The sequence below is a fragment of the Ochlerotatus camptorhynchus genome, unplaced genomic scaffold, assembly GCF_037179485.1.
Source record: "Ochlerotatus camptorhynchus isolate MF236.1 unplaced genomic scaffold, CSIRO-AGI_Acam_v1.1 ptg000040l, whole genome shotgun sequence".
NCBI classification, from domain to species: domain Eukaryota; kingdom Metazoa; phylum Arthropoda; class Insecta; order Diptera; family Culicidae; genus Ochlerotatus; species Ochlerotatus camptorhynchus.
The window spans coordinates 941904-955078 of NW_027040531.1; the positions used below are offsets into that span (position 1 = coordinate 941904).

Sequence of the window (13175 nt, forward strand, 5' to 3'; positions counted from 1 at the left end):
GGTTTTTTTTTAAATCTCATTATCAATCGACTCCTACTACACTTCCACCGCATACGCGTGGTTTCTGTAAGGGACCATCCAGAAATGACGTAGCATATTGTTGACCAATTTTAGATCCCCCTCCCCCCTTGTAGCGTATTTTGCTATTATACCTTATACATAGCCGGTCACAACTTTTGAAATCCCTTCTCCCACCCTTAAATGGTACGTCATTTATGCATGTTCCCTAATAAAACGAATGTTTAAATTTAAATTTTCGATTGCACAGGTGCGACGTGTCCGGGACTATTCGACTAGCCAGCTGAACTGGGTCCGGGAGAATTACGTTTTCCAGCGCAACAAGATCCGCAAGTTCAGTGCCCACCAGGCGCTGAGGCTTCGTGAGGGCTACAAGTACCAGCAGCAGACGCTGAACAAGGTCCTGGAAAATCTGCCCAGTTTCTACTTTGAGAACTGCCGGGGCCGCAACGAGGACGATGAGGATTTTGAAGGTGAGTTTGAATTTATGGTTTTTCGCCTAGTGCTGCCGGCTACGAATGCAAAATGCTGTGCTGAGTGTTTTCCGGACAATGTTGGGGATAAAGGTTAATCCGATGTTAGTGTAACATAATTTTTAGTTTTGTTTGTGCCTTTGAACAACTCCCTGTTAACCCCCCCCAACGTGCTTTGGATAACACTCCACCGTTTTAAGCCCAATCCCGTAGTTTTCCCCTCATCCATTGATGCATTTGTTTCCTGTTAACACATCTACTGCGCACCATCTTCGTTACGATTCGGTACCTAATGCGCAAAATAATCCTCGAACTCGTACAAAATGGCTACGTGTGCTCCCAGTGTATACAGTAATTTCGGAAGACAACGAAGCCTACCGGATGTGGGAACAAATGACGAAGCTGTGATTTGAGCAAACCTAGATCTTACACTTAACAACCATAACAACAACGGCACGGAACAATCACCAATCACAGAGGACACTTCTTGGGACGGCGTCGATGGCGGAAAGCTCTGTTTAGTTGATCGTAACTTTCTCTCTAAGTATGAGTTTTACTGTTTTTTTTTTCTTCTACTGTGTACTACTATCCCAGACAACCAAATACATACGGAAGCAATGAACGTTTTAAATATTAAGTCTCTTAAATTGCATGCAACTAATCGTAGATAATGCAATGTTTCAAAATCGTAAGATATTCAGTATCGTAGAAACGAACATTTGGTTGTCGGGGACAGGTTTCGGGTGGGACGTTTTCCATCATTTATTGATTGGTACCCATTTTCATCGCATCGAAAAGCAGAGGTGTATTATTAACTGGCTGTAATAATTTATTAACCAACTTTGTGGGACATTTCAGTTCAGTTTGTCCTTATTCCATGTGTCATGTTTCGTTCGAGGAAAAGTTTGATTGGCTTGATGATTGTGTGTGTGTGTGCGTGTATGCGTCGACGATGATGGTCGGTGGTGCTAAATTGCGTACATGAAAAGGAAAGCTGATCCTGTCCACTTTGTGTGTTTTCCGTCTCTCTGGTGTCAATGATGTATGCTTCATTTAATAGACTGCCGCAGCAGCTCTGGTGGTTTGTTATTTTCGATTTTCCGCTTGGACAGGCGGAAAAGGTGTCCGGTGTGTTCTTTTTCATTCTCTGTATTTGCTACGTGTGTGTATGTGTGCGAATTTTATTCTCGGTGGTAAAGGTTACCATTCATTTTGTCATCGCTTCTTGGATTACATGGTTCAATGGCCTCAATAACTACTGTCATTCTGTCTACTGTGCTAATGGTTGAAATGAAAGATATAATAGTCATCAGAGTTTAAAGTTCAGTTCTCGATTCGATCGTTGATTTTTTCTAGTGACTGAGATTTCCTCATAAACAATTAATTTTCCATTGCAATGGTAGGTTTAAAAAGCTTTCATCGTGAAAATCTGTACTGCCGGTGGACGCATAACTGTCGTCTCAGGTTGTAGGTCATTTGGTCTAAAGTCGTTTGGCATAATGGTCGAAGCACTTCATGTATCGCAAACGTTTATGGGTATGTTTTTGTCGCATTCGTTATACATTTTACTTTCTCGGTCTCCAAAAAATGTTTTTCGTGCTAAAATTGCTTTCGAAGCATTTCTCAAAACCTCTCTACCAGGCAGCCAGAGCCCTCTTATCGAAACTTCTTCATCAAAATCACTTCGAGATTCCTATAAAACCAGGAAAAATTTCCATTACATTACAACATTTTTCAAGCTTTTTGAAGTTATTTCACACCCGGAAATACAAACGGAAAGCCATGACAGTAAAAATTAACAGTCCGCCGACACTCAGCAATCATAAACTGTCAATATGCTAGGCTTAAAAAGTCAACTTTTATACGATCATGTTACAGAATCAACTTTGATGTGCATGCAATCTGGTTGTCTGGGTTTTCAAGATTTCAGAACTTGAAAAAACCACGAAATCGAGATAGAATTAAGATTCTGTTACTTAAAGGATTTTCCGGAATCTCGGACTAACAACAAATCAGAATTCTATACCTGCTTAGGAAAAAACAGGATTCCATAAATTATACAACCAAACAACCACACTGCATGTATATCAATGTTGTTCTTTATGACATGGAAGCATAACAAATCATAGGGGAAATAGCTCTAATGTTTGTCTAATGGATCTAAGATTGGACCCATCGCTAAAAATCTACTATTTATCAATTTTATCTAGATGAACGCGTCATTGGGACGGTACTAATTGATATTTTTGGTCGCTATTGAAAATTTAGTCGATTGCTGAATTTATGAATGGGCCTAAATTAGGGGCATTTAGACCGACATTACATCCATTTCCCCTATATAATGCAAAAATCAGGGCTGGTAGAAGGTCACTTTTTAGTGACTTGGTCACTATTTTGAAGTCAGTCACTAAAGAGTCACTTTTTACACCAAAAAGTCACTAGAGTCACTATTTCCTTAAAAATAGTCACTAAAGTCACTTTTTCACTACTAAAATAAAGTAAAATTTAAAAATATCAACAAAATGTTGAAATTGAGTACTTGGCACTAAGCAAGTCTACACAGTAATTTTAACAAGATATACATATCTGTTAAAAAATTGAAAATTTTAACCAGGGTGACCAGTGAACCGCAAAACTTTAGACCACCAGGAAAACTATTGGGAAGTGCCTTCAATTTCGATTAAAAATTGGGTAAAATATACCACATTTCCCTGAAAATTCAATTTCTATTAAAAATCGGGGAAAATATATCTCCTTTCCCAGAAAACAAATTGTAAACCTTGGAAACTTTCCAAATGTATTGTGATAGATTTTCAAAAGTCTTTCAATGATGATTAAGAGCATTAAAACATCCAAAGTAAATTTTAAGAGTATTTTAAAGGATTCTAGGGATGACACCAAGATATATCAGATTAGAATACCCAAGTACAGACTACGAAAGTCTTATGTAAAATTAAGTGCTCTGAGGACCGATTTCTTCATCTGCGCTTAAATTTTAAGCCAGGTTTACCTATATAGTTAAACTTGGCTTAACACATAAGAGCGTCGCTTTTGATTAATGTTTAAATTATTAGAGACACAAAATTCAGCTCCGACACAATTTTGCAAATAATTCCAATATAATTGAGAGTGCATTTTAACGAGAGTTCTGAGAAGAATTATATATATGATGACTGGATGAGGATTCTAATAAGAATTTTAATAGGAATTCGAAATTAGTTCTGAAATTTGGCTTAATGAACTCTGATGAAAATTCAATGAACTCCAAAGATGGTCTCTGCGGATCGTTCTAAAAGAATTCTGGGTGATTTTTGATGATACTTCCAAGAGAATTCTAAAGAGTTCGAAATAAATTCCTAGAAAATGGATTTGAATTTAGATGGTTCAAACTCAAAGAAATTTTGAGAAGAGTTTCAAAGTTATTCTGTGATGGATTTTTGTTTTGAGAATTCTGAGGAAATACTATGGGAATTCTAAGGAGAATGAATGCAGGGGAAAAGTCTAAGATTATTCTAAGCAGAAATTTATTAAATTTCTGAGGTTAATTGCATGGAAATTCTAAGGAGCATTCAAATAAATTTAAAATAGATTTATGGAAGGAGCCCTTCAGGGAGTTCCTAGAAGAATCAACAAAAAATCGTTGAAGATGCTAATTTCGAATAACAGACTAAAGTGGTAATTTGTATACGATAGATGAGGAGATGAAAGTATAGAGTTGATAGTTCCGTCAGAGAACGGCAGTGTAAAAATTGTATATACAAAGTAAAAAGCGTGTAAAGGACGATTTTGAGGAAGGTACGAATCGGGTAGTTGTTTACGTCAGATGGCGACTTGAGTGTGAAACAATCGATAGAACTGTTTCGGCACATCGGAGGTACATGAGCAAATCCGCGATCATCCCTTTTGCCAGTGGTGGTAGGGGGAAACACCCCTCACCATGCCTCATTAACGGATGAGCTTGGTAAAGAAGATAAGATGCTCTACTCGATTCGTACATTCCTCAAAATTGTCCTTTGTTCGCTTTCTACTTTCAATATACAAATTTCACACTGCCTTACTATAACGGAACTATCAACTCTTTACTTTCATCTCCTCATCTATCGTATAAAATGTCCACTTTAATTGTGATATTTGATGTTAAGCATTTCCAACTACGAAAATAATCTATTTCCAAGAATTTTGTTGATTGTTCTGCAAAGAATTTCAAGAATGCAATATTATTTTTGTAAAAGTTTGTTTGCCTCTAAGTTTAAGAGATGGGACATTATTCTAAAAAAAGCTTTTTTTTACTTCAAAAGTACTTCACATGAGATTCCGTTGTAAAATTCGATTTATTTAGAGGAATTTATGAAATTTGATTTTAAGTTCCATGACATTATAAGTTTTTTTTTTCAATAAACCGTATTTGAATTTCTTAGTTACCATATAAATGGTTACTTATTAAGTATTTACAAGTCACTATTTCCGTAATTTTAGTCACTAAAGTCACTACTATTATATCGCATCAGCACTACCAGCCCTAAAAAATGGCTTGTACCTACAAAAGTGGAGGCCAGAAACGTTCGAATATAAAATAATGTTGCAAGCGATTCAATTTTAATCATATGCTCAGGGGAATCAAAAACAACTGGGAAAAACCGGGAATTTGATTGGAACCTTAAAATATGTTTCAACTTTTTGTTATTACCGTGCAACCATACTTTGCGCGGTTCCTAATAATTGCGCAACCTTGTATTTTTAATTGTATCTCGATTTTCACGAGATGCTTTCGATAAGTTAGTTAAACTTTCATCGCTAGAGCCCGGAATCTAATGTTTCCAGTGGTAATTTTATGGAAATATTGATGACAGAGTCAAACTGAAAACTAATCATAGTCAGAGAGTGATTAATTGATTGGGTTGATCTAAATCTATGGAGACAATTCTAAAAGTGTAGGTTACTCGTGCGCTGAGTGACCTACGGTTTTATAAATTTCTCCATACGAATGTGTAAAAGTGGCTCACTCTCTGAGTTAGTTTCGTTTTGAGTGTAGGAACCGCACAAAGTATGGTGCTTGCACGGTACGAGATACCAATAATTAAGTCTGAGATCTCAACAAACTGACAATGTTCCAGGATTTTCGAAAATTTGCCATGTCCAAGATCGTGATAATTTTCCTAAATGATTCCAGAGCAAATCCTAAATTAGGGTAGATCACTACTTCGTCGTAATCGTCCATTTCCGTTCTATCGAGCAAAAACATCAGTATAATCAATGATTTCACCGTACACAAATCAGTAATACGTTTATATCGATGCGTTAGTTCACAAGCTACAACACAAAGTCTATTAGAGCATATTGTGTGAATATTTACACTCATTGTTCTCAAAACAAAAGAAGCGCTCCTAGCGAACACGCTTTTTCTACCTTTATCCGTAGGACGAAGAAAATCCAATGGCGTTTCAATGCGTTTGGACGGAATTGAAACTCGTAGGACGATTTTGGCTCAGTCGGTAAAGGCGCAGCTACAAAGCTAGACCATGGTGGAGGTGGCTGGGTTCGATTCCCGGTCCGGTCTAGGAATTTTTCGGGATGAAAAATTTCTCGACTTCCCTGGGCATAGAAGTATGATTGGACTTGCTACACAATTATACCTATGCAAAAATGGTACAGGCATCGAAAGCTCTCAATTAATAACTGTGGAAGTGCATCTAGAACACTAAGTTCAGAGCACGCAATAAGCTAATATGCGATATGCAATAAGCTTGAAATGCGAAGAAGAAGAAAAAGAAGAAGAAGGACGATTTTGCAATCAAGAAGCAGTGTTAGATTTTAAACAATATCTCAGCAATGTGTGGCTCTTTATCAAATTCAACGGTACTTATGGAAAGGGGGATACATTTAGAAGTCATCTTTGATAGAAACATTTCATTTGTTTTTAAAACAAGTTCAAGAAAAAGCGGGAAAGCGTGGGTTGTGCTTAGTAGGACGGAAATTAGATCAAAACCCCTTTTCTCAAACCCGTAGTTTTCAAACTAAAAAATCACTCCGCAATTCGATGTCTGAAGTTCGACATTTTGAATACTTTTGTAAATTTTAGATTCTTGAAAACATTTCATAACACAGAATCTAGTAAATTTATTTATCTTTTGGATATTGAATTAACGTCTGGTGTATAAAGTATTTGTCCAAGTCAGACCGTTACATTATTGACTGATTAGGCTGAGTATAAAAGCACTGCACTATAGAGATTTTTACGTCCAGTTGTATTGGTACGATATGTGAGAGCGGGTTAGTGAATTTCCGAGGAAAATACATAACAAATCGATGTCAAACTCATTTTGACAGATCTACTTTCATACATTTTTTAGGTTGGCCAGAGGAAAATAATAAACAACTTTACACGGCGTTGCTCCCGCTAGTGTGCGTGTGTTAAACGTCACTAATCTCTATTCAATTCATTGCTCTGTCAAGACCGTTTGTACCAAGCGTTAAAGGATGAGGCAATGAAAGAGCCAACAGCAACATTCAGTCACTCACCAACAGGCGACTCACACCGCTTGCCTTTGCTCACACAGCATGCAATTGAGCCATTTTTCCATAGAAAATGTACGCTCAGTAATTCAAAACAAGGATTGGGTACCATCACGAAAGAATAAACGTGCTGACTGAGCTACTGACTGAGTGCTCGGTTGTCAGTGACTCGTTTACTTCTCACCCGAGCAAAGTCGGTTAACAAAATGAAAGCAAATCGATATTAAAGTGTGCAGTTCCTATCATTATGAAAACTCATTTTGATTTCAAATGTTGCGATATAAGTCTGATATCATATTGTGCTTTCATTATGCAGTCAAAACTTTTTAAATGAAAGCAACTTAACTTGAAGTTCTGCTGTTTACGTCTTGTTTAAAATTTAATTGAAATTCATCTGTCGTTAAACTAATGATTATTGTTTATTTGATTTGTTTAACACATTTTAGGTCATTCGTGACTTGCCCGGGGTGATATAGGAGCCCAAGTCTTTCAGCTTGAGAAACATGAATGGTAAACCATTTACTCCAGGCCCGTATTCAGTTGAACATTATGAATGCAAAATCAGTAATCAAATTGATTTCATTGAAAGCAAGTTTAGTTTTCCGTTTGCTTCAACAGTGTAAAATTTTGCTCTCATTTTTGCTGTGTTAACCGTTAAGTCAACCAAAATGAGATCAACTGGAGTATTCAAAATAAGTTACATCATAACAGCAAATTTTGTTTTTTTAAATTTGATCTTCAGCTTTGCTCGGGCAAGCATTCAGGCTCTCACGAGGCCGTGAATGATGAGGCAGCTGACAGTTCATATTCATATGAAAATGACTCATTGAACCTGACTGCTTTACGCACTGGTCCAAGTTTGAGATCTTACCCACCTCACTGATTTAATTTTCAGACTATCGCTCTATCTCATGGGTACAGTTTTCAAAAATGTCCAGCTCCATAATCTTGAACAGTTTTCACAGACCAGGATCTTGATTTTGTTTTCGTTATAGTCACTTTAAAACATTTTAGGTTATACGTGACTTGCTGGGAATGAGATTTGAACTCGTTACCTTGAGTGTGAGTGACATGAGTGCTAACAAATACGCAGACCCTTTCCCCATATTGAAATTTGTTCTCAGTCAAAGTATCAGATCATATAAAAAGGGTAATAATCCTGGTTCAGGAATCTCTAGGATCTTGATAAAAAAAAATCAATGTCTTCATTAAATAAATCTCGTAAACAAACTATACCAAATGATAGAGGAATAACTTCTCTACCTCATAGTGTTATTAGTTTTTGAAATTGAGCTTTTATTCGTGAGAAATCGGCGATTGACTTGTTTGTTGAAAAATGCAATTACACTCATATCTTAAATCACTCCGGATTTACTACATTATTTCTGAAAAATTCTAAAGGATTGATGAAATAACGAAATTGAAGGACTTATCAAAAACCTAACCCCCTTAAGTACTCATCCCCTAGGTAAATGAGTAAAAATGATCCCGCTAACAACCCAATTTCATTACTTCATTATGATGGCTACCAAGCCTTTGGGATTTTTTTCCTTATTAGGGATTTGAATAAATTTTTCTCCTTTACTTTGCTAAAACTTTTGGTTATTATTAGTTAGGTAGGTTCCGATTCTACATTGTATTTTTTGATTTTTATACCTCAGATCTTGACATTTTTACCTAGGGGATGAGCACTTAAGGGGGTTAGGTTTTTGATAAGTCTTTAGTGAGAATGACACTGATGAAGACTGCACATTGTAGTCGAAATACGTATCTGTCATGGATATCAAAATTATTTAAGTGGAATTAAATGGAAGATAACCCTATTTTACTGTTTTATTCTAAAGGATTACTTTAAGATCAGTCCAAAATATCTTCAGAGTTACTCAAGTCTCCACAATGATCCTCTGATTCTCTTCGATATTCCTTAGAAACTTCGTTTTGGAATTTTGTTTAGAAAACTCAAGGAATTTCCTCTAAAACCTCTTGAAACTTACTCTAAATTTAAATTTGGTGAATTTTTACTTAAATATAACACATCGAAAATAAATTACAATGTTCGAAAATCTTTCTTTTGTTAACCGTCTGTTTTTCGAGAAGGTGTTTGTCAACATTGATTCCTGATCTGTCAGAAATATTTTTGGTACAATTCCATCTGTCAAATTTAAGTAAAAATTCACCAATGGAACGCAGCCTCAATAATGCTCACGGGAATTTGTTATAATTTCCCCTTTGAATCTTCATCAGAAATTTCTTGGTATGTCATTTAAAATTAAGAACTATTCTCCCTCAATTTTCTTGGGTTTAACCTCAGGATTTCATGGAAATTTCACTCAGAGTTCTTTTGAAATACTCCTCAAATGCTCTTTTGCGATTCTCTTGATATTTTCTCGAAACTTTAGTTGCACTAAAACTGATGTCTAGTCCATGCAACTATGTTTATGTCTATGTCCTTGAGCAACACATTGTTGTATGCCCCAGATTTTTTCACCCCCAAGATCTTCCCCTTTTCATATCCTTCGACAATGTACCCCTCTTACTTCGGGTAAGCCGCGAGTATTCGGTCCAACTCCTACTAGACATAGAATTAAGTGAATTTCGTTACAAACAAAGAACAATGAATTATCGGCTCCGTAAAGCTAACGCGATTGAGCCTTACAAATAAACGAAGTAGATAAAAAAAGTCTCAAAAGTATGTAAATCAGTATTAACTTTACTTATTAGAAATTTTTAAAAACAAACCAATTCCTAACATTTAACAAAAATAGTAAAATCCTCAGAATTTTTCAAAGTTTGTTTCTACATTTTTTCTTGAATTTCAAATTTGTTTTTCAAGTTCAATTAATCAATCAATTTATGGTCCATTTTTCACTACCAGAAATGCATTCTAAGCAACGTTTGACTATTTAAATTTAAACTCAAGTATCCTTAACCATTTGAATGATTGGGAAAAGTGAGGTTGTATGCTGCACAATTTGAAAAATTATGTTGAAACCGCTTTTTAGAGCGAGTAGGTAGCGAGTCACTTTTTAGTGACTCAGTCACTAAAAAGTCTCTTTTTTGAGATTGATTATTCTTTGCGTTGTGACGTTTAATCGTCTTTCTACACGATGTCTTCTCATTTTTTAGGATAAAATTACCTGAGTTTTCCAAGTAAGTAAGTTTAAGATCTAAAAATATTCAATGTCTTGAAGTTTTGTATTCCATGTATAAGTTCAAGATATTGAAAATATTCAAAGTGTCTGAATTAAGTAAAAAAATTATTGATTTATTTCAAGTTTGTAATTAACTTTATGAAAAATTAGAGATCTTCAATGCAGTCCCATTAGCTTCACAACAATTGTAGGAACTTTGGAGAAGTTCTGAGGAATGAAAGAAAATGCTGAGAATTTCAGTGAAGCTCTATAAACAAACTGCCAGAACATAAGGGGAGTTAACACGCTGAAAAAATGGGAAACTTACTGGAAGCTGGAAGAACCTCAAAGCGGTTCTTTTAGCATCCGAAACTTTCCAGGAACTTTTATGAAGTTCCTAGAATTTCAGAGAACTTCACAGATGTCAAGCGAACTTGAGAAATTTAGAAAACTTTAGGGGTATTGTGCAAATTTTTAAGAAGTTCTTAGCACCTCAGAAAAGCTAGATAAATCTAGAACCCTTAAGATGTTCCGCGAATTTCAGGGAAGTACACAGAGCTTCAGAGAATTTATGAAAACTTCAAAAACATTTCAAAAAAACTTCACAGAAGTCCAGAGAATTTTAGGGAAATTTGAAGGTGTTTCTTCTTCTTCTTCTCTTCGCATTTCAAGCTTATTGCATATCGCGCATATTAGCTTATTGCGTGCTCTCAACTTAGTGTTCTAGATGCACTTCCACAGTTGTTAATTGAGAGCTTTCGATGCCTGTACCATTTTTGCATTGGTATAATTGTGTGGCAAGTCCAATCATACTTCTATGCCCAGGGAAGTCGAGAAATTTTCCAACCCGAAAAATTCCTAGACCGAACCGGGAATTGAACCCAGCCACCTCCAGCATGGTCTTGCTTTGTAGCTGCGCCTTTACCGACTGAGCTAAGGGAGGTGTTTACGGGAATTCTATTTATTTTCGAGCAGAACCGAGATCTTCAATAGAACTAAGAGCTTTATGGAAGCTTCGAGAACATCAAGGCAGGTCAGAGAATCAAATGGCAGTTCAAATAATTTCAAGGAATTATTTGAAACCTTAAAGAAGTTTCGAGAAACTCATTGAATTTCCGAAAACTTCAGCAAAGCTCCGAGATAAATCATGGACATTTTATGAACAGCCGGAAAACGTGAGAGTATTTTAAGGGTGTTATATCATGGAGATTTTAAAAACTAAAAAAAATGCGAAAAGCTAAGTTGATAAGTGAACATCAACGAAGTTCCATTAATAAAAAAAAAGCGAGAACTTTTAGCAAGCAGCGATATGTTCAAGGAATTCCAGAGAACTAAATTTAGATATTTTTAGGTAGTTTAATGATATTCAGCGAAGTTCCGAGTACTTCGAGGACGATCAGATAGCTTCAGAATAATCCCATTAATTTAAGCAAATTTGCAGCGACTTACAAGGCGTTCCGTGGAATTATTAGGGTATTCCAAGAATTTAATGATTGATCCTTAAACGTCAGAAGCGTCAAAGAATTATGAATATAAATCAGAAAATTTGCTGAATTATTAAACAAATTTAGAGAACTTCAGGTAAGCATAAAGGGTGATACGGTCAAAATTTGGTCAATATCAACTTGACGTATTTCTTTCAATTTTGCATTTAAAAAACCTGAACACCCCTCATTTTGAAGGTGTGTGTGTGTAGAATGTTGCTCCTATTTTGATTTTGGAATTCACTCTTCAGTTGTCAAAATGCCGTCCAAGCAAGAAGAGCAGCGTATCAAAATTTTGCTCGCGCATCGCGAAAATCCGAGCTACTCGCACGCAAAGTTGGCAAAATCGCTAAAAGTTGCCAAATCAACCGTTACAAATGTAATTAAAGTGTTTGGGGAACGTTTGTCGACAGCCAGGAAGTCTGGATCGGTGGGAAATCGAAAACCGGAAGCCGCTGAGACGACAAAGAGAGTTGCCGGTAGTTTCAAGCGAAACCCTAACCTCTCTCTCCGAGATGCCGCAAATAAGCTGGGTGTATCGTCTACAACCGTGCATCGAGCCAAAAAACGAGCCGGACTATCGACTTACAAGAAGGTAGTGATTCCAAATCGCGGTGATAAACAAAATACGACGGCCAAAGCGCGATCCCGGAGGCTGTACACGACGATGCTGACGTAGTTTGACTGCGTGGTAATGGACGACGAAACCTACGTCAAAGCCGACTACAAGCAGCTTCCGGGACAGGAGTTTTATACGGCAAAAGGAAGGGGAAAGGTAGCAGATGTTTTCAAGCACATGAAACTGTCAAAGTTCGCAAAGAAATATCTGGTTTGGCAAGCCATCTGTACCTGTGGCTTGAAAAGCAGCATTTTCATAGCTTCCGGGACTGTCAACCAAGAAATTTACGTGAAAGAGTGTTTGAATAAACGTCTGCTGCCTTTCCTGAAGAAACACGGTTGTTCCGTACTGTTTTCGCCGGATTTGGCATCTTGCCATTACGGTAAAAAGGCCATGGAGTGGTACGCCGCCAACAACGTGCAGGTGGTTCCCAAGGACAAGAACCCTCCCAACACGCCAGAGCTCCGCCCAATTGAGAAATACTGGGCTATTGTCAAGCGGAACCTAAAGAAGACCAAAAAAACTGCTAAGGGCGAGCAGCAGTTCAAGGCAAACTGGCTTTCTGCGGCGAAGAAGGTGGACAAGGTGGCTGTACAAAATCTGATGGCAGGGGTCAAGCGTAAGGCCCGGCAATTCGGATTTGGAAAAGCGGAAGCCTAACTGAATATTTTTCCTGAATTTTATACTAATTGAACTTGAAAAAGAAATTTAATTTGATTTTTTAAATAAACGATTTCACCGATTTACACGCGTTTTCCCTTGACCAAATTTTGACCGTATCACCCTTTAGATAAGTTCAGGGAAAAGCGAGTGTTGATAATGGTTATCATACTTGAGGAAAATTTTGAACTTCAAGGAAAATTAATTAATTTCAGTAAAGTTGCTAGTTCTTAAAAAATAGTGATAACTTCAGGGTAGTCTAGAGAACTTTTAGGGG

The 13175-nt window shown here is 36.7% G+C and overlaps 1 protein-coding gene across 1 annotated transcript in view; it reads left to right on the top strand.

Annotated features, from left to right (window-relative positions):
- Positions 1 to 13175, top strand: part of LOC135712871 (uncharacterized) — a 127306-nt gene that overhangs the window by 101020 nt on the left and 13111 nt on the right. The window contains exon 5 of the mRNA XM_065235960.1: positions 269 to 491. Within this exon, the coding sequence (XP_065092032.1) occupies positions 269 to 491 (223 nt within the window). The remainder of the gene's footprint in view (positions 1 to 268; positions 492 to 13175) is intronic.